The following is a 22,443-nucleotide window of genomic DNA, read 5'->3' as shown; positions in this document are numbered from 1 at the left end:
CAGTTAAACACACAAGACAATGACTAAGGGACACGGATTCTCTCAGCGTCTACACCACATCATAGTTACAGAGTATTTGGTTTTAAAGCTTCTGCTAACAATATTTTACATCATTAAATGTATATTATTAAATGTACACTGAAAGCTAACTGAAGTGACTTAAATAATAAGATTCAGGAACAGTTTGTAACAAAAATTGTTAACGTCTGTTATTTTTTTCTCCCAAGAAAGACAAGTGAGGTAGTTTATATTGTATATACATTGTAAAGAGATTAATATTCCAGTTTGTTCAAAGGTCACTCCTTGAACTCACTAAACTCATTGTTCAATGACTCCAAGAATCATATCCCCAAGTGAGCTGTTTAGCAAAGGGATCTTCTTTTGTAGAATGGAGGAAAGAATGAGCCTGTTCTAGCGGTTTTTTTTCTGAATAATTGTTCCTAAAACGTTAACTTTCTCTTATGTTTTCGTAGATACAATTTTCCTAACTGTACACCAAGAGCGCTTGGGAAGAGATGAGGTGGGAAGCTATCAAGAAAAGAATTTAGAAGCCCAGTATCTGACTCTTCTTTTGTTTGCAGATATACTACTCATGTTTGCTTTTACACTATTCACTGTTACAGATTACTGTAACTATTTTAAAAAACAACTCTTCATAAGGCAAAGACAGTTTTTTCAACACTTAGGTGACCAGCAATTTTGAGTTTTAATTGTAGGGGTTTGTTTATTCATTAAGAATAAAATTATTCATTAAGAATAAGATTAGTAAAAAAAAAAGTAAAAATTAGTAAAAAGAACTTCTTTAACCACACAAAAATTAGTTTGTGTGTCTACTGGAAATTCTTCTCTAATCAGTTTGTTAACTTGATGACTAAAAATTCAGGTTATATCCAATGATATTGTTATTGACGTGGGCTTCCATATCATATAGTTATTTGAAAGTTGTCACACAACCTTGGATGCACTGAAGTGATTAAAGTTATTGACTGGGCTAAGCCTTTGACATCTAAAACCACACAAAAGTGGATAAGAAATTCAGAAACTTAGTTTTTTTTAATCTGTCATCTGTTAGCCATTTATTTAAAACTAATGACTAATGAAGTAAATCTTAAAACCTTTAGAACTTATGCATCTGTCCTAATGTGTTTTCAGTCAAAAGAAATAAAAAAATTCCCAAATAAAAAATTAAATGGATAGATCTGTGAATTGTCTAAACACAACAGAATATATTCTAAATGATAGGAAATTCAGTGAGAAAAATCAGTCACTGTTTTAATACATACACAGAAGTGTAAGGCAGCTAATTTGAAGAATTTCTTCCATGTATGTGGGCATAAATTACAGCCATCTTATGTCTTGGACCTTAGCAACTACATGAAGTAAGTTTACTCCTGTTGTTTGAATTGCAAAAATGATAACGGCATTTTCTCAGACCCTCAAAGTTCATTATGTAAACTCACATGCCGTCAATTAGCCATACATTGAAAACTGATGAAATGTAGGAATAAATAAATATAAACCAACAGAACACATGTTTATCTTCTAATGGGTTTTCAGGCAAAGGAAATAAAAAATTCTCAAATAAGCAAATAAAATGAATGGATATTTGAGTTTTCTATAAAAATATAACAAAATTCTAATGGCCAGAAATGCAATCATCTACATGTTGAATATAAATTATGTTTTTATAGATATCAAGGCATAATGAGCATGTAAAAGTATAGGCTTAAATTATTATCACATTTTGTTTTGAGACTTGGTAAGTAGATTAAATGTATTCTGCATTGGTGAGCAACTTTGTCTATTGTTTGATTTTCGAGAGAGTCATTTGGGTGTTAAATCTCATTAAAACTGGTGTAAATTCATCAAAATCTCAATCTAATTAGTAGATTCTAATCCAAAGCACATACATGGGATAAATGAGACCTCTGTCCCCATTTCTAACCAACTCTAGAACAACTATACTGTGGTCTCCAAATGAAAGGCAGGGCTGTCCAACCCCCCAGCAAATTTCAGATTTGCTCTCAATTACAATCATGAATTGTGCTTTCTCACCAACTGCAGGTCTGGAAAATGGCTCCGTGGGATCTTGATAGCGAGGCAGTTTTCAGCTCACCAAACATTCATCTGATTTTAAAGCCTGATGCTAATCCACAGTGCTTGGCCAAGTCTATGATTGATGAACAGAAACAAAACCTGTTTTTACAGCATATAAAATCTGGATATAACAGTACTTTTCAGCACTCTTGAAGAAAGAACAGTTGGACAAAGGCAGTTCTGCAGTTTAAAACTGGGGCTGCAGAAGTGATTCTCTACAGCTGTGAAATATAAAAAATGATATGTTTGATGAGGAAAGGAAATCTGTGCCTGGCACATGGAAAGCTATTCACTGAGCACCATTTTCACGATGAGGAAATAGGGGCCCTGTGACCGCTGACTACACCAAAGGTTATGGAAGCACAGGAACAGCCCTTGTCAACCTAACCTTAACTATGGGGACCTGTGCTCATAAGAGAACAAGCTTTAAGAATGTCAGTTTTCAACAGCCCAAGATAGGGAAATGTTCATTTGCACCAGAATGCAGACAGCCACAATACAGTACAGCATACATAACAACACAGTGGTTTTTAAATAGAAGGTTCTCCTCCTCCAATTCAGAAGCAAGTCAGAGCATAAACATTGTTTGTGTGACTCTGGAAACTGATTCTCTTTGGAAAGTAGATCTAAATTATTTTTCAGAGCAGAAATTTTTGTTATTTCTGGCATCCTTGTTCAAAAATGTCTATATATATATAACATAAGTATAAAAAAAAAAAAAAAGTCTTTTCCACCTCTTGTGTTTGGTAGCATTTGCTACATCAAGAAGTGCTTCTTATCCCCAGGTAGAGGACCAAGTTCATTTCTGCTGTGAAGTCAAAGTATTAGAAATGATTAGAGTTCCATATTCTATATTGGCCTTTCTTCTGGAAGGATCACATCCTCTTTCCTTCACTCTTATCAAAGAACCATCATGAGAAAGCTTCAGCTCAAATGGTCAACCAGTTCCTCTTCCACAATTCGTGTTGACACCAGTGGGAGACACCAGTTGGGCTGAGAAACACCAAGAGGGTTCTAGGAACAAACATGTCAAAAGCAGTCTTGTTTTTTCCCTACCAAATGTAGGACTTCTTGGCAGGTAATGCACGATAGCTGCCATCTTGGGGGGTATTTCAAACACTTGGTTGGGGTTTAATCACCCATTCTGCCTGGGGATTTACATGATATACATCCAATATATAAGCCTCTGGATCCAAGCAGTGCTGTCCTAAAAGAAAGAAAAATCAGAGTATGTTTTCAAAAGTGCACACTTCCGTGCGTGTGTGTGCATGTGTGCATGTATGTGTGTTTGCAAGGCTCAAATAAGGCCAGTATAGTTCCCTCAGCCAAAAATGAATACATTTTAAAGTTTCCTAGCAAAGCCAGCCTTCCTCCCCTCTTTTCTTTGCTTCTTTCTGACTGTGAAGTACTTCAAATAAATCCCACGTGACACTGGGGAGCAAACAGACACGCTAATCACAAGCAAATTGTTCCCTAGACTCACTACATCAATTAGAAAAATAAGACAAGAACCTGTTTCAGGTATCAATTCATTTATATGATAATGAGCACTAGTGAGGACAATACATGTCCTCTAACAGTTTTATAGATAGAAACTTGACCAGGACTAGACACTAATATCAAGTTCATTTTAGGGAAGGTCATTTCATTTTTCCTGTGGGCAGGAGATCTGGAATTGATAACAAAAAGATCATTCCATGGGGGCAAATACATTTGAAAATTCTTACGTACAGTGTGTTCGAAATGTATATATACTAAAGTCTCAAACAAAAGTAGCAATATTTAATTGCTTGCCTGATTCATTCATTCATTTCTCAAATATTTCTTGAGTTATTACGTGCCAGCACTATTGTATGGGCTGAGGCTACAGCAATGCATCAGACAGTCAAAAATACTTGCCCTTGGGATGCTTACATTCTAAAAGTGGTAAAAGGCAACTAGCAAATAAGCAAGTATGTTAGAAAGTAAGTCTGATGGTGATAAGAACATGAGAGAACAAGAAATTGGGGAAGGCGCAGAAAGAGGGTCCAATCCAGGAAGGTCTCACTGAGAAGCTGATACAGCGGCCAACAGCTGACAGAGGTAAGGGAGTGAGGAGGGAACCATCCAATGGAAAGCATCCAGGGCAAAAGTCAAAGCAGATGTGAAGGCCCAGGGCAAGACGTGCTGGGGACTGGATATGAAAGCTGGTGTCCAGGGGAGTCTGCACATGATGTTGAGAGATGGCAGCATCCAGGTGCCTTCAGAGCAATGAGATGCACTAAGTTCACCATGGCAGGTAAGTGCAGATAGAAGTTCCAGTGCTCCGAGGTCGAGAGGATGAGAAGTAACAGGCCGAAGAGACTCAGAAGGAGCAGCCTGTGAAGTGGGGGGAAAGCCAGGAGCTTAGGGGGTCCTTGAAACCAGGTGAAGAGAGTGTTTTCTTAAAGAAGGGAAAGATCAACCCAGGCAGTTGTAAAGACAAAATGAAGCACTGGATTTCACAACAGAAGAGTCTTCTGGTGACCTCGACCAAAGAGCAATTCTGAAGTGTTGAGGGGTAAAGCTTGACTGGAGTGCCTTCAAGAGAGAAGGAGAGGAAGAAACTGGAGTATATACACAAATGATCCAAGGAGTTTTTGCTATAAATGGAGCAGAGAAATGGGAGTAGACTTGAAGGGGGTCAAGAGAGAGTTTTGTGGAGATGAGAAAAATTACCAAACTGTTTATGCAGAGAGAAATGGTGTGGTTGGGAGGGAAAAGCTGATGACATTGGAGAGGATGGGAGACTGACCAAGCCCTCGCCCACAGGAGGGAGGCGCCGCCCTAAACAGGAGCACAGGTATTTCATCCCAACTGTGAATGGGGGCAAGAGGAAAGTAAGGACACAGAGGCACGTGGACGGAATTTTCTTTTCATTCCTTTCTGTCCCCCTTCAGGGGAATAGGAAGAATGAATCTGGACTGAGAGTTGAGCAGGAAGTTCAACACAAAGGATGTCGAGATGATGAAAGTGCCACAATTTCTCCTTTCGTTTGCATGAATCTCCAGGCTCTCCAACTTTCAGAGTCACATTTAAAAGACTCAAAAATCTACTCCACATCGACTGAACTATTTACATTTAAATTTTGAAAATATTTTAGGAAAGTCATACTGTTCTTATGTGAGATTTAAAAAATCTGACACAGTGATTTTGATTTTCTATCTAAAGAAATTTGTAAAGTACAGTTTTACAATAATAGCAGCATATTTCTTTTAGAGTAATTAGAGAATGTAGGAGTAAAAACATTAAAGAATGCTTACCTATATTACCTCCAATTTCATATAATCTTTGGTTCTGGATCTTAATGCCTTCCGATGAACCATGACTGAGAAAAGAAGAAAGCAATATAATTTAAACCCTCCTCTGTGATCTGGGGTAAACCTGTGGATTAAATAATCATGGCAACAAACAATCATTCTGCCTTGGGTGAAATATACCACACAAATCATTATTATGACTGAAGTGATGATAAAATCTTTTTTTTTTGTTTGACACAGACAAGCATCTGAGGCAGAGAGGAAGCTGGACGCCGCCAGGCTTCACGGCCACCCCAGCCCTTCCATCCACCACTGTCAGCTCCTCTTAAGAGAGGACACCTTATTGACACATCAAGGCTGGCCAAGGAGCAGCTGGATGTTTAATATTGCCTTGTCATGGGCCACATTACTCTCAGTTCAAAAGCCATCAGGTTCCATTTCTGTATTTGCCAAAAATTGAATGAGATTCTTTCCTCAGCCCATGGCACATTTCTAAGCTTGCCCAGTGCTTTGTAAACTAACGTTGACTTTGTTGCATGTCTCTGCCCTATAATGAAAGCAAGTCAGAGAAAATAATTGTCCAATTTTAATCTTCCATCCCAGACTAGGCTGCCGGGACAGAAGAGTCTGGAAAGACCATTGCTGAGCTCCTGCCCACTAGAACTGTCAGCTTGGTTACTCAAAAACATGGTCTTCGGCTCTCTGCTGTGAGGGAGAAGGACGTGCACCCTCTTTGTTTAATTAAACATTTTATTTGAGATAGTTGTAGATTTGCATGTGGTTATAAGAAAATATACAGACACATCCTTGTGTACTCTTTACCTAGTTTCCCCAATAGTAAAATCTTCCAATACCCTAGTGTGATGTCACAACCAGAAGCACCACATGGATTCTGTCAAGGTACAGAACATTTCCTTCCCCACAAGACTCTTCTTGTTCTCCTTATAGCCACACCCACCTCCCTCCCCCTGTCCCCATCCTCCACCCCTTATCCCTGGATTCTACATTTCTATAAACTTGTCATTTATAGAAACGTTATATAAATGGAAACACACAGTATGGAACATTTTTGTAGTGGCTTTTTTTTTTCCAGTCAGCATAGATCCCGGGAGATTCACCCAGGCTGCTGCATTTTTACTGCTGCATAGCACATGTGATATGGATGGACCACGGCCTGTTTAGTCATTTACCTGTTGAAGCACATGGGTTTTTTCTTTTCCAGTTTTCGACTATTATAAATAAAGCTGCTATAAGAATTTGTGTACAGGTTTCTGTGTAAACATAATCTTCATTTCTTTGGGATAAATGCCCAGGAGTGTGAATGCCACATCACACGACAGATGCATATTCAATTTTATAAGAAACTGTCAAACTGTTCCACAGAGTGACTAGACCATTTTACATTCCCACCACCAATGTATGAGTAATTCAGTTTTTTTGTATCTTCACCTGTACTTGGTGTTGTCATTATTATTACTTTTTAGCCATTTTCATAGGTGTTTAATATGTCATCATGGTTTTGTATTTCCCTAATGGTTAAAAATACTGAACATCTTTCCATGTGCATATTTGTCATCTGTATATCTTCTGTTCATGTCTTTTGCCCATTTTCAAATTGGATTGTTTGTTTCTGCACTGTTGAGTTATGAGTGTCCTTTATACATTCTAGATACTAGTCCTTCATTTGATATGTACTTTATAAATATTTTCTCCAAGTCTTTAGCTTGTCTTTTCATCTTTTAAACAGGGTCTTTCAGTGTATAAGTTTTCAATCTTGATGAAGTCCAAGTTACCAATTTTTGTTTCGTATGAGTCATACGATGTCAAGTTTAAGAAATTCTTCACTAGTCCTCTATCACAAAGGTTTTCTCCTATGTTATTTTCTAAAAGTTTTATCCAGTTGCAGAAGATCTCCTCTTTTCCTAAATTTGCTGAGTTTTTATCATGAATTGGTGATGGATTTTGTCAAATGCTTCTTCTATGTCATTTAACATGATCATATGATTTTTCTCCAATTGATATGATGGATTACAGTAATTGATTTTTGAATGTTAAACTAATCTTGCATACCTGAACTAAATCCCACTTGTTCTAGGTATAATTCTTTTAATATACTTTGGATTAGATTTGTTGAGGGCTTTTGTATCTAAGTTCATGACAGATATTAGTCTGTAGTGTTTGTTTTGTATTATTTTGGTCTGGTTTTGGTATCGAGGCAATACCAGTTTCCATGATCACTCTCCTCAACCTCTGGCAATCACTCACCTACCCTGCATTTCTAAACTTTTGTCATTTCAAAAATGTTATATAAATGAAGTCTTGCAATATGTAACCTTTTTTTGCTCAACATGGCTACTCCTTTTCAATACGATTGGAAAGTTGCTTTTAAAGGATATCCATCAGTTGTACTAGAGACCATCAAACTGTACCTGCTTTATCATGGTTAGATTTAAACTAGTGCTTCTCGTCTTTTAAAAAAACCTCAGGGCAAATGTTTATCCCTGAATAAGTATGCCTGTACAAAAATTATCATGATTTATGCTCTTTAACGTGACTTAAGGCAGATATGCAAAAAATATTTTGTCAACATCACTCTGATCCTAAGGTTTATTGGTAGTAGGTTTTAGGGAGACCAACAGCTATGATGTTCACTCAACTACATAAACTCTACTTGATATAGTCATGTTAAAGCCCAGTAGAGCCTGGAATAATGATATTCCTAGAAATCTATCAAGATATCTACAAAACTAACTTGCTAATTTTTTTATTCAAATAAAAAGTAAAACCAATTGAGTAAATGAAGACACCGGGACAGAAGATACCTATTTTAGAATCCCAATTGTAGAAATTCCTTGAAAAAAAACTTTTGTTACTGATAATTCTATGGTCTACTTAACTTCTTTCTCTACTTCTGATTCTTCATTTACTGGTGAAGTCCTTAAAGTAACAGGTTCTAAGTTTTCAAAAAGGTCAAATTTTCAAATGCCTGGAGTTTCTCATCAGATAAAAGTTCATCTTCCTGTACAGAGACTCATATTCACTTCTACTCACCTGTTCTCATATTGAAATTTCGCCAATATGTCTTTGGCTTTGGTTTGACTGTTGAGTTGAATGGCCATGGACACCTTGGAGAGAAGGGGCGCGTGGATCCTTATGACTCCCTCTGGCACGTCAGACTGCCAAGGAGGAAACATGCGGTACATTCTGTTAAACTCAATGATTACACTTAAGAGACATGAAAATCAGTGGCATTCCAAATTAGGGAAACATGTAAACATGACCAGGATTTAACCAGAATGAAACATTGCTTTCTTCCTAACAGGAGATTTACTAATGACTAAACTTAATCTGGGATTTTACTTTTGTTACAGGCTCACTATAATGCCTTAAAATCATGAGGGAAGAAAACTGGTTTGTGTTCATTGCAGCACTATTTACAATAGCCAGGACATGGAAGCAACCTAAGTGTCCATCGACAGATGAATGGATAAACAAGATGTGGCACATATATACAATGGAATATTATTCAGCCATAAAAAGAAATGAAATTGAGTTATTTGTAGTGAGGTGGATGGACCTAGAGTCTGTCATACAGGGTGAAGTAAGTCAGAAGGAGAAAAACAAATACCGTATGCTAACACATATATATGGAATCTAAAAAAAAAAAATGGTTCTGATGAACCTAGGGGCAGGACAGGAATAAAGTCGCAGACGTAGAGAATGGACTTGACACGGGGATAGGGAAGGGTAAGCTGGGACGAAGTGAGAGAGTGGCATGGACATATATACACCACCAAATGTAAAATAGATAGCTAGTGGGAAGCAGCTGCATAGCACAGGGAGATCAGCTCGGTACTTTGTGACCACCTAGAGGGGTGGGATAGGGAGGGTGGGAGGGAGATGCAAGAGGGAGGGGGTATGGGGATATATGTATGCATGCAGCTGATCCATTTTGTTACACAGCAGAAACTAACACACCATTGTAAAAAAAATTATACTCCAATAAAAATGTTTAAAAAAAAATCTGGGTTGCGACAAAAATCTAATGTTTTTATCAGTGCATTTTCTTGAACAATGTCCTAAATAAGCCTACTTGAAGTAGGATTCTGTATTTCAATTTATTTTAAGAAGATCAACCTTCTGGAAAATTTAAGGATCTAATTGAAAAATGTGGCTTTTCAAATATCCTTTTTCTTTAGTCAGTAGCAATGAATGGTCACTCCAAATTGAATTCCAGATGGGCACCAAACTTGATCCTTCAAAGTGTCCTATTAACACTGTGAAGAATGGAGTGTGGACAGCTGTTGGGGAAGAGTGTCCTTGCTTTCAGGTGCTCTGATTGGCTTGGGGACCTCAGAGCTCTCATCTAAATGAAATATTCAAAGAATGGTGCTGTCTAATTAACAATACAGTCTCTTTTGTTAGAATTGAATGGAAAATTCCTTTTGTTTCAAAATCTTGAATGTTTTAAAAATTAATTCTCTATTTGGAGATAAGCAGAAATAAATTTCTATTTGAGGATCTGGCTACTCTTCAGGTAATTGTTTTAAATCTGTGTTCTCAAGGGACAATACTGTTGGTGTAGTTTTATGTGAATTGACTCAGTATATCCCCTAGAAAAAATATGTTATGGATTGAATTGTGTCCTCCCTCCTGCCCCCCACCACATATGTTGAAGTCCTAAGCCCAGGACCTCAGAATATGACCTTTTTTGGAAATAGGTTAATTGCAAATGTAATTAGCTAAGACGAGGTTCAAATTGGAGCACGGCAGGCCCTTAATCCAATGTGATTGGTGTCCATATAACAGGATACACACACACACACACACACACACACAGGGTGAATGCCATATAAAGATGGAGGCAGAGATTGGAGTGATGCATCATCTGTAGGCTAAGGAAGGCCAAGGACTCCTGGCGTCACCCAAAGTTAAGAATGATGTCAGAAACACGTCCTCCTTTCACGACGTTCAGAAGGAACCAACTGAATCAACACCTTGATTTCGGAGTTTTAGCCTCCAGAACTGTGAGAGAGTAAATTTCTATTGTTTTAATCCACCCTGGTATTGTTACTGCAGCACTAGGAAACTACTTTTTAAGGGTCAGTTCTAACAGTACTTTCCTACTATTACCTGCGAGAAGCAGGAGAGCATGCCAGGGAATGGCAGCGAGTGGTTTAGAGCTGGGAGGGAGGAGGGAGCCCCTGGTTGACTGCAGTCAAAAGCACCCTCCCAAAACACTCCTGTGGGCATCTCACGTCCCTCCCCTGCCAGCTCCACAGAAGACTCTTAAGATAAATTTCACACTCCTGATATCATTGAGCCAGTTATAATGATCACATTTTCCCTCTAACTTTCTGGAGTATTCACTCTTGTGAACAGAATGTCTAACCACAAATTCTGAGTCATCAATTAGTTGAGTCCTTATACATTCCTTCATGTGCTACACTGAAAATGTCAAGTTTGAAGGTGTATCATGAGCAAAATTATACACAGATAAGGTGGATATAGCCAAAGAATACTGTGTAAGGAGTTAATAATTAGGGAGGAAAGGAAATGATTTGTTTTCTTACCATTCTTCTTGTAGAGGGTGATTTTTGTAGTACCTTTGAAGTCTTGGGGCTTATAACCTAAATAAAAAACATATAGTCTTTAGGATTAACGTTGAGAAAACAAGCATATGCTGCTGTTGGAAGTGTAAACTGGTACAATCTTTATGGATAACATTTTGGCAATATTTATCAAATTATAAAATGCATATGCACTCTGACCCAACAATTCCACATCTATAACTTTATCCTTCAAATAGACTTCATTTGTGAGAAATGACATATGAACATGTTTATTCACCGATGCATAAACTTTAATAGCAAAATATTGGACACAATCTAGCTGTTCGATGATACGGGAATACTTAAATAAGTTTCAGTGTGTCTATGGAATACCATGCAAAAGAAGCAAAGAAGAAGGCTGTGGACTGATGTGGAATAATCACCATGATTTCACAAGTCATTAAAGAAGATGCAGGACAGTGTTTCAAGTATGTTATCATTCATGTAAAAAAAAGGGGGAAGACCATATATTCATATTTGCTCGTATGTCATAGTGCCTCTCTGGACATACATGTACCTGTGTGTTCCTGTGCACACACATGCTGTCATTGGTTGTTGACATTACTTGTCTTCAGGAGGGGAAGTCAGAGATGGTCAACTTTTATTCTATAGTTTTTCCCCTTCCAATATTTTGAATTTTGTAAACTGTCAATGAATTGTCTATTCCAATCAAAGTCAGGAAGTAAAAACATGGTATAGTACAACAGAACTGAAGAAAGACTATTTCTTCATCTGTAAGCGCTTGCTTTCATGGTACTTATAGCCTTTTAAAATTTTACTTAGTTCTATTTATAACTAAAACATTAAAGCAACTGACATTCATATAGCATTATACAGTTGACCCAGTGCTTTACACCCACATTCTGTGAGTTGATGCTAATGACAACTCTGTGAAATAGATATCATTACTTTTTTCCCCAAATTGAAAATATTTTTTAAAAATTTTGTTGGAGTATAGTTACTTTACAATGTTGTGTTAGTTTCTACTGTACAGCAAAGTGAATCAGCTGTATGTATACCCATATCCCCTTTTTTTTAAATTTCTTCCCCATTTAGGTCACCACAGAGCATAGAGCTCCCTGTGCTATACAGTAGGTTCTCATTAGTTATCTATTTTACACATAGTATCAATAGTGTATATATGTCAATCCCAATCTTCCAATTCATCACAACCCCCCATCCCCCTTGGTATCCATACGTTTGTTCTCTGCATCTGTGTCTCTATTTCTGCTTTGTAAATAAGATCTTCTATACCAATTTTTTCATATTCCACATATATGCGTAAATATACGATATTTGTTTCTCTCTTTCTGACTTACTTCACTCTGCCTGACAGAATATTGAGGCTCTGAGAAAGACTTTAATTTGCCCTGGCTCACAAAGACTGACCTGACCCCAGCTTCAGCTCCACACACATCATACTTAGGCCGTTGAAGTTTTCCAGAATGAAAATGGCAGAGTAAGGACTCCAAAAGTCTGTCCCTCCATAAAAGTAATGAACAAACTGCCAAAAACTGTCATTGTCAACTTCTTCAGAACTCTGGAAACTAACCCAAAAGTTGCAGCCTGGGGAGTGCTTAAGTAAGAAAAACAGCTGAATCTTGATAAGAGTGAATTTTGTGGCATTTTAACTTATACTTTCCCATCTCAGCTCCACAGTTCAGTGACAGCCTTAAAAATAACAGCCTGGGGCTTCCCTGGTGGTGCAGTGGTTGAGAGTCTGCCTGCCGATGCAGGGGACACAGGTTCGTGCCCCGGTCCGGGAAGATCCCACATGCTGCGGAGCGGCTGGGCCCGTGAGCCATGGCCGCTGAGCCTGCGCGTCCGGAGCCTGTGCTCCGCAACGGGAGAGGCCACAACAGTGAGAGGCCCGCGTACCGCAAAAAAAAAAAAAAAAAAAAAAAAAAAAAATAACAGCCTGCATTCCTGGTATAGGTACTGAAGGGAGCAGAATGGACCTCATTCACAAAAAATTCTAATTATCTGTTCCCTGGAAGACTGGCTTGCCTTTAACTTGCCTAACTTGGAACTTGACCAGTGCTAAAGCGGTGTAATGTTGAAAACATTTACAGGCAAATGTTTTAATCACTGCTGCCTGATGCAGTGGGTAAGAGTTGGGGGAAAAAATAACTAACTAAAAATCTTGGGAGGCAAGCCTAGAGAATGAGATGCTCTGGGGAATAAGGTCTTTGAAAAGCTCCAACATATACCTGAGAATCTAGAAGGACATGGGCATGCCCAGGGCTGTACACATATTCAGGAAAGACCTGAAAAGAACTTAAGCTCTCACCTCTGGCTGACCTTTAAGCTCTGTCCAAACAGGAACTGAAGGTTCAGGTCAAGTTGTAAACTGCCTGGCTGAATACTGAAGGTGTGTCAAGCACACAAACACACAGAGCTCATCTGCAAAGACTGGGAGATTTTTTTGGTTTCAGATATTTAAGACAATCTCTGTGCAAACATCAGCTAACCACTAGGCTAATGGAACAGAGACTTCAGTAGCCACACTAAACAAAGAATATAGACATAACAAAATTAGTTCAGCAGAAAAGTCATGAACAAATAAATAACAGCTATAACAAGCAGCAACCAGGGGGAGGGGGAGGAATCCAAAGCTGCCACATTTTAACATTCAAAATGTCCATTTTTCAATAAAAATTATGAGACAGGCAAAAAAAAATGGCAAGAAAATATGGCCCGGACTTCCCTGGTGGTACAGTGGTTAAGAATCCGCCCACCAATGCAGGGGACACAGGTTTGAGCCCTGGTCCAGGATGATCCCACATGTCGCAACTAAGCCCGTGTGCCACAACTACTGAGCCTGTGTGCCATAACTACTGAAGCCTAGAGCCCGTGCTCCACAACAAGAGAAGCCACTGCAATGAGAAGCCCGCACAGTGCAACAAAGAGTAGCCCCCGCTCGCCGCAACTAGAGAAAGCCCTCGTGCAGCAACGAAGACCCAACGCAGCCAAAAATAAATAAATTAAATAAATTAATTTAAAAAAAAAGAAAATATGGCCCATACGCAGGAAACAAAATGTTAGTGTCAATAGTTTCAAAAGAAACTCCTTAAGGAAGCCTAGACATTGGACGTACTTGAAAAAGCTATTTTAAATACTTTAAAAGAACTAATGGAAACTGTGTCTAAAGAACTAAAGAAAACCATCAGAATGATATCTCACCAAATAGAGAATATCAAATAAAGAGAATACATCATAAAAAGAAACCAAAAAGAAATTATGGAGCTAAAAGAAGTCCAATTGAAATGAAAAGCCTACTACAGAGGTTCAACAGCAGATTTAAGAAAGCAGAAGAGGGAATTCCCTGGTGGTCCAGTGGTTAGGACTCTGCGCTTTCACTGTTGAGGATGTGGGTTCAATCCCTGGTCAGGAACTAAGATCCCACAAGCTGCACGATGTGGTCAAAAAAAAAAAAGCACAAGGAAAAAATCAGCAAGTCTGAAGATAGGTCATTTGAGGTTACCCAGTCTTGAAACAGGAAGAAAAAAAAAAAAGAAGAAAAATGAACAGAACCTAGAGGAACTGTGAAACAACACCAGCACACCAACGTACACACAGTTAGAGTTCCAGAAGGAGTAGAGAGAAAGGAACAGAAAGAACGCTTGAAGGAACAATGGCTGAAAACTCCCCAAATTTGCTGAAAGACAATGATCTATGTAACCCAATAGCTCAACAAACTCCAAATAGGATAAAATCAAAGAGATCCACACCAAGAAACATCATGATCACACTGTCAAAAGACAGACATAAAGAGAGAACCTTGAAAGCATTAAGAGAAAAATCAATTCAAGTACAAGAGCTCCTCAATAATAATAGCTGATCTCCCAGCAGAAACCATGGAAGCCAGAAGACAGTGGGGTGACATATTAAAATTGAGAAAGAAAAAAAAAATACAAGCAAAATTCCATCTGGCAAAACAGTCCTTAAAAAATGAAGACTGGGAGTTTGGGGTTGGTAGATGCCAACTATAACATTTAGACACTCCCTTGATAAGCAAAAGCTGAGAGAGTTCACTGCTAGCAGACCTACCTTAAGAGAAATGCTAAAGAGAGTCCTTCAAACTGAAATGAAAGGACACTAGACAGTAACTCGAATCCACATGAAGAAATAAAGAATATCAGTAAAGGAAATTACTTAGGAGAATATAAAAGGCAATATAATGTACTTTTTGTTTATAACTTCACTTTTCCCTTATCTAATGTAAAAGACAAGTACATGACAATTATAAATTTATGTCGATGGGCACACAATTTATAAAGCCGTAATATGCAGCAATAACAGCATAATGTGGGGGGACAGAAGAATATAGGTAGAAAGTTTTTATATACTTAAGGTATATTAATATGAACTAGATTGTTATAAATTAAGATGTTACTTATAATCCCCAGGGCAACCACTAAAAAGAAGATTCAAAAATATATAGTAAAAAACAACAACAAAAGAATTAAAGTAGTACACAAGAAAATATCTATTTTACACAAATGAAGGCAGTAATGGAGAAAGTGAGGATTAAAACATGTAAGACATATAGCCCAAAATTAAATAACTGAAGGGAAAAATAGAAAGTTCTACAATAGTTGGAGACTTCAATACTTCACTTTCAATAATGGATAGAAGAAGTAGGTAGAAGATCAGAAAGAAAACAGAAGACTTAGACAACACTATCAACCAACTAGATCTAACAGACATATATAGGACAATGACAGCAGAATCCATTCTGAAGTACACATAAAACACTGTCCAGGATAGACAGTATGTTAGACCACAAAACAAGTCTCAGTGAAGTTTAAAATATCAAAATAATACAAAGTATGTTACATAACCACAATGGAATAAAATTAGAAATCAGTAACAAAAGGAAATTTAGAAAATTTACAAATATGGAAATCAAACAACACATACCTAAATAACCAATGGACCTAAGGGAAGTAAGAAAAGACCTTGAAATGAACAAAAATGAAACACAACACACCAAAACTTACTGGATGGAGGAGAAGTAATGCTCAGAGGAAAATTTATAGATGTAAATGCCTACATTAAAAAGAAAGATCTCAAATTAATAGCCTAACCTTCCGCCTTAAGAAACTAAAAAAGCCAGCTAAACTCAAAACAAGCATAAGGAAGGAAACAATACAGATCTGAGTTTTAATAAGGACTAGAGAATAACAAAAGTAGAGAAAATAATGAAACAAAAGTTGGGTCTTCAAAAAGACCAATGAAATGGACAAACCCTTGGTTAGATTGACCAAGAAAAGAGAGAGGATTCAAATTATTCATCAAGAGTATAACTGGGGACATTACTACAAACCTTATACAAATAAAAAGGATTATAAGAGAATACTATGAACAATTTGTATTTCAACAAATAGATAATCTAGCTAAAACAGATAAAATCCTAGAAACACACAAACTGTCAATACTAACTCAAGAAGAAATAGAAAATCTGAATAGAGCTATAACAAGTAAAGAACTTAAGTCAGTAACCCCCCCCCCAAAAAAAATTCCTACAGAGAAAAGTCCAGGACCAGATGGTTTCACTGGTGAATTTTACCACACATTTAAAGAAGAAGTAACACTAATCTTTCTTAAACTCTTCCAAAAAATTGAAGAGGAAGGAGCACTTCCCAACTCATTCTATAAGGCCAGTATTACCCTGATACCAAAGCCAGTCAAAGACATAGCAAGAAATGAAAAACTACAGACCAGTGTCCCTTATAAAAGTTGATGCAAAAATTCTCAACAAAATACTAGAAAGTCAACATAGAGTTGCCATATGACCCAACATATGCCCAAGAGAAATGCAACACAAATGAAAAATAAGAAGTGAAATACTGATACATGCTACAACATGGATGAACCTTGAAAACATTATGCTAAGTGAAAGATGTCAGACATAACAGGCCACATACTACATGCTTCCATTTATATGAAATGTCCAGATAGGTAAATTCATAGTGGTAGAAAGTAGATACGAATGTGTCAGGGATTGTGGGGAGGGGGTAATGGGGAGTGAATGCTTAATTGGTATGGGGTTTCTTTTGGGGGGTGGTAAAGATAGTCTGGAATTAGATAGTGGTGATGGTTGCACAACTTTGTGAATATACTAAAAGTATATACTAAAATTTATACATTTTGAAATAGTTAAAATGGTAACTTTTATATTATGTGAATATTTTCTCAAAACAAAATTTTTTTTCCCAAATTTAGTGTGCTGGTTCTAGTTGATCTGAAGTCACTTTGCCTATAATCAATGAGGGAACACAGCCATTCAGCCTGTTTGTGATAAATCAATTAGCAATACTCCTACCTTACTGCCTTGGGATTTACTATTCCTTTCCCTGAATGAACTTTCCCCTCCTTTCTCCCTTCCAAATGCTACTACCCATCCTTGAAGATGCAGCTCAAATGCCACTTCCTCCGTGAAGTCTGCACACTTTCCACGTTGGAGCACATTTCTTTCTCCTCAGCATGATTCCCAGCACACTGTCTGTACGACACGTTTCACACTGAATGCATATTCATGGCTCTTGTGTACATTTCTCTACCAGATATTTCTCTACTAGATATACGTTCCTTTAAGGACAAAGTGCGTTTCCTGTATCTCTACATCCTCCTCAAGGCCAAATGCTATGTCTCAAGATCATCCTCAAATTAAAGCAATAAAGATAATTCTAAAGCCTGTTTCCATTATCCATCTCCACAGAGACAACTGCGCTAAGGCAAACATTCTTTGAAATGTAATGAATTTACACAAAACAACTTGAGGACTACATATTCTTTTAGTATCCAATCACTACAGAAATCTCTATCTCTACTTATTAGATATATTGACTACTGGATTGCCCTTAAATCCAGTTCACAGGGACTGAAATGTTGACTTTCAGCATTTGTAAGAACCATTTTGCCCTTAAGTAATCTTCATGACAGAGATAATTCAAAAACTTCAACTGCAAATCACATAATTCAACAAAATGTAAAGATCACAGTACTCTGTCATGAACACAATTTCCACAATGTTTATAGTTACAAGACTGACACTTTATGAGAATATAACAATTTTGGTTCTAAATTACAAGCTACTTTGTGCATCACTGTGAGAAATAAGAGCCTGGGTGGCCATGATATTTGTGCATTTATTTAGTTATTACCCCTCGTTCTATGGTCTTCCTCCTTAGCAGCTTTTTGACACTTGGAAGCTGTTTCTTTAACAACATCGTGGCTTCATTCATTCTTCTGACTTGAGCGATTAAGAAAGATGGAACCTGGAGAAGAAACAGAGCTTGACTAGAAGGAAAACACTTGAGTTAAACCTCCCTGGTAGAGTCAGTCTTCTGGCCACTCAGTATCCAGGAACCAGGAACTGTGGTTCTGTCCTCATAAAGATTAGGAAAATCTATGAGGATTCCTGTTTAAAGGAAAATGTGTTCAGGAGCAGCCTTAAGGAATGATAAAGATGCCACCAGCAACCTGGGATTACTGTCTCCCACCTCTCCCTGTGCCTGAGGGCAGTGCTTGCTCATGGGTCTTTACATCTCCTGGGCGCTAGCAGACATGAGAACATCCTAGTCGTCACATTGTCACTCACCTTCCACAACATCTCCTGGTACTTTAGCATCAAGCGGATGATGTGGGCAGCGGTGTTTGCTAAGAGTAATTCTTCACAGTCAGAATGTTTGCTTCTACTGAAGAAAAGATTTGGTGCCATTATAGTAGAAATGTTCCATATACTCATTCGGTTTTTTGATTCGTTGGCAATGACTTTATTGAAGAATGTCATGAGGGCCTGATAGGAAACAGCACAGTGTCACCCTAGTCATTGTAAATTAGGAAAAGGCATCACTGATTACTATCACTCATTTCCATACCCGTTCACTGGGCCTCTGGAAAATTGTCAGAGCTACAGAATGGCTGAATGTGTCATGTTTCCCCTCTAACTGCTTAAAAGTGCTAATGAGAAATGTGAAGAGTTTTTTCATTTCTCTGCTTCATAAAAGTAGCTCCATTTTTATGGAATTTGTTATGTTGGGATCTCTATAAATAATAGTTTGCATTTTCTTATTTTCTTTTATCTTAAACAAGCTTGACAAATATTAAAATTAAACAGCAAACAAGGGAGAGAAAGCACTACAGCTCAAATAAACATGAAATGCAGTTTTGTCGTGAAGGTAGGAAAGTAATTCACTCTTAATTTAAGGCATTACTGTTAAAAATTATTTTCTGTTTCCTTGGGAATGGAAAGTCCATTGAAAAAAATGAGTTTTAAAATAAATAAGTTATGAAATAAATGTCATGGGGAAATAACATACAGCATGGTGACTATAGTCAATAATACGGTATTGCATATTTGAAAGTTACAAAGAGTAAATCTTAAAAGTTCTCTCAAGAAAAAAATTTTTGTAATGGTGATGGAGGATAACAAGATTTCCTATGGTGATCATGTTGCAGTGTATACAAATATCAAAACATTATGTTGCTTACTTGAAATTAATATGTTATATGTCAATGATACCTCAATAAAAAATTTAAAAGTAAAGTAAAGAAAAAAATTAAAGAATAAAAACAACAAAATGAGTATCTCATTCCTCACTTCAAAAATATCTCAGTCAAAAAGCTGAAAACTTTCACTTTTTGGGTGTCATTTTTGTACTGCTTTTCAATTTTGGAATCTTCAGCAGACCAAAGGGAAATGATTACATGCACCTGTGCTCAGCATTGAAAAAAAAATTGAGAAAGCTTAATAAAAGTTTGGCTGAGCCACCAAAGTATAAATGTCTATCAGAACTTTCTAAAATTCACCAAGAGGGCTGAAATCCTAAAAGGAGATGCTCTTTGGTTTTCCAAGTTTGAATTCTGCTATAGTATGTGTAATGAGAAAATGGACAGCATATACTAGTGATAACAGCTAACATTTACTTGAGGGTTTACTGTGAGCCAGGCATTATTCTTAGTACTTTATATACTTCTACTCATTTTATCATCATTCCAAACCCTGTGAGGTAGGTACTATTATTGTTTTACAGATGAGGAAACTAAGATGGGGAGGGATTAAGTAGCTTTGCCCAGCGTCACTTAATTAAGTGGCAGAGCCAGGATATGATCCAAGGAAGCCTAATTCTTGAGCCAGACATCTTGATCTCTACAACACACTAGCTTCAATCTTCATTCCAGTAACAATTCAGAATGGAAGAGGGAGGGAGAGAGAGAGAGACAGAGAGGATCTTCTGTTAGGAATGTACTGAATTCTTTGATAATTGCTACATTCTTAGTTATATGAAAGGGTAAATGACACTTTGACTCAGATATCTGATACTAGATTCATTCCTTTGGATTAAAAAAAAAAAAAAAAAAGCATTGTTCAGACAAAGCCCCCCCCAAAAAAAAACAAAGCTAGTAAATTTCCAGCTTTTGAAAAATACCAAATTGTATTAAAACAGACATTCTTATGCCTTTGCCAGTCCCCATTCTTGGGTGGAGGATATAATATAATTGACATAGATGGTTTCACTTGGGAGGAGGAAAGGTCCTCACCAAACTGAAATGTCTGACAAGAGGTAGCACAAAGACTCATCTTTGTTTTCAGCATCATGTTTACTGGCCTCAAAATTATAACTCTTTCCAACTCATCCTCACCTCAATTTCATTTTAAAGATTCCAAGCACCTGGGGCTTCCCTGGTGGCGCGGTGGCTGAGAGTCCGCCTGCCGATGCAGGGGATGCGGGTTCGTGCCCCGGTCCGGGAAGATCCCACATGCCGCGGAGCGGCTGGGCCCGTGATCTGGGGCTGCTGAGCCTGCACGTCCGGAGCCTGTGCTCCGCAACGGGAGAGGCCACAACAGTGAGAGGCCCGCGTACCACAAAAAAAAAAAAAAAAAAAAAAAAAGATTCCAAGCACTTGTTGTACTTATAACAGATTTCCTATTGTATACAGAATCATTATCAAAACAGCAACAGAAACTTTGATTTTTACAAACATAAAGCAGAGAAATGAATTTGAAATAAAAGGAGGGATATTTGGGATGGAGAACTATGGAATACAATTCTACCAAATGTTCTATTTTATATTAATGGAGAAATCACTTTTCTGAGCTTAATTTTCTTAATCTGGAAAATGGCAAGGTCCTATCAGGTGATCTGTAAACTTCTGGGATTCTATAATTCTTTAAATTGAATTATGGTAAGACATGAACATTCTAGAAATTTTATTTAAAGCAGGGGTTTCATTCACTTCTGACATTATTCCATTTAAGTCTTCCATCTTTGCTTCTTCTTCCTACTCCTAACCCTCGCCCAGTGCCTGGCACACTGTAGATGCTCAACATCTCTTAACAGGTTGAATGAATGAAACAAATGTTCAAAGAAGATTCCAGGATTCACATTCTTTCCTGGCTTCCTCAGGAGAACAGCAGTGGGAACAAGGAAAGGCAGAGGGTTTGCAGCAGACTCAGCTGGTTGGTAGGTTGTCCTCTCAGTTTTCATTTTTCCACCTGAGCCATTTCCTCTGACCAATAAGAGTCAATGACAGACCATGAGGTCGATACAACATACCTGGGCTGTGTCCCTGTTGGCCTCAGGCAGTGCCATGATCATGAGGTGTAAGGCTTGAAACTGTACTTTGATGTGAGGCCCTCCTAACAAGAAAACAGAAATAACCACGCATTTTGAACAACGCTCATGCATTCTGACAGCATTTCTTGCTAACATCTGGTGGCATAGGAGGGCCCTGACAGCTTTCAGTGGTAAAGACAGGTTTTGTGACTGACAATGTACGTCTGTTCACTTGGACAGGAGCCTCAGTCTATCAACTCCTTTTTAGCATCCTAGGATGCCACTGTAGGGGCAGGTGGCCAACGAGATCCTCAAAATTATTCTGGATCTGTATAACATTTCTCTTTTCAAAGTACTTTCATAGATCTTGCTTTACTTTTATGCTATAAACAGTTGGCTTGAAGCTCAATTCAAGAGAAAATAAATTTTATTTCCGTACGATGAGGCAGCCAAGCATAATAATTAGGAGCAGAGATTCTAGAACCAGATTCAAATTCTGCATGTACTATTTAGTCACTGAGTGACCTTGGGCAGGCTATTTAACCCCTGTTGCTTCTATTTTATCATCCATAAAATGGGAATCGTCATCATACCTACCTCACTGGGCCATTATGAAGGTTAAATGAGCTAATGTACAGAGTGTTTACACCAGTACCTGTACATAGTTACCTCCACAGGTGTTTGCTCTTGTTATTATGATCAGTGACGTTTATTTTAGCTCTTAAATGGACATGAAGGGAAGGTAACCACAGTTGGATCTTTGGAGATCCAGAAGATGGCACCAGAGAGTTGGCATTCTACTACTGTGTGTTCTCAATATTGGCTCTTTTCCCATTTTAGGGAAAGGATTTTAGGAAATCTATTCACAACTGGATAATTCACAGCCAGCTG

At 37.7% G+C, this 22,443-nt stretch overlaps 1 protein-coding gene across 1 annotated transcript in view; it reads right to left on the bottom strand.

The window, feature by feature from the left end:
• Positions 1–3,209: 3,209 nt before the first annotated feature.
• The window catches only part of ARHGAP28 (Rho GTPase activating protein 28), a 146,474-nt gene continuing 127,240 nt past the window's right edge, over positions 3,210–22,443 (bottom strand). The window contains exons 12-18 of the mRNA XM_065889472.1: positions 21,553–21,635; positions 18,594–18,791; positions 18,157–18,270; positions 10,949–11,005; positions 8,427–8,551; positions 5,379–5,443; positions 3,210–3,304 (exon numbers count right to left, since the gene is read on the bottom strand). Coding sequence (XP_065745544.1) covers positions 3,210–3,304; positions 5,379–5,443; positions 8,427–8,551; positions 10,949–11,005; positions 18,157–18,270; positions 18,594–18,791; positions 21,553–21,635 — 737 coding nt within the window. The remainder of the gene's footprint in view (positions 3,305–5,378; positions 5,444–8,426; positions 8,552–10,948; positions 11,006–18,156; positions 18,271–18,593; positions 18,792–21,552; positions 21,636–22,443) is intronic.

This window comes from Phocoena phocoena, chromosome 13, assembly GCF_963924675.1.
Source record: "Phocoena phocoena chromosome 13, mPhoPho1.1, whole genome shotgun sequence".
In the NCBI taxonomy this organism is placed as follows: Eukaryota; Metazoa; Chordata; class Mammalia; order Artiodactyla; family Phocoenidae; genus Phocoena; species Phocoena phocoena.
The sequence above is the reverse complement of the archived record's forward strand: the minus strand, read 5'-3'. Positions and strand labels throughout refer to the sequence as shown.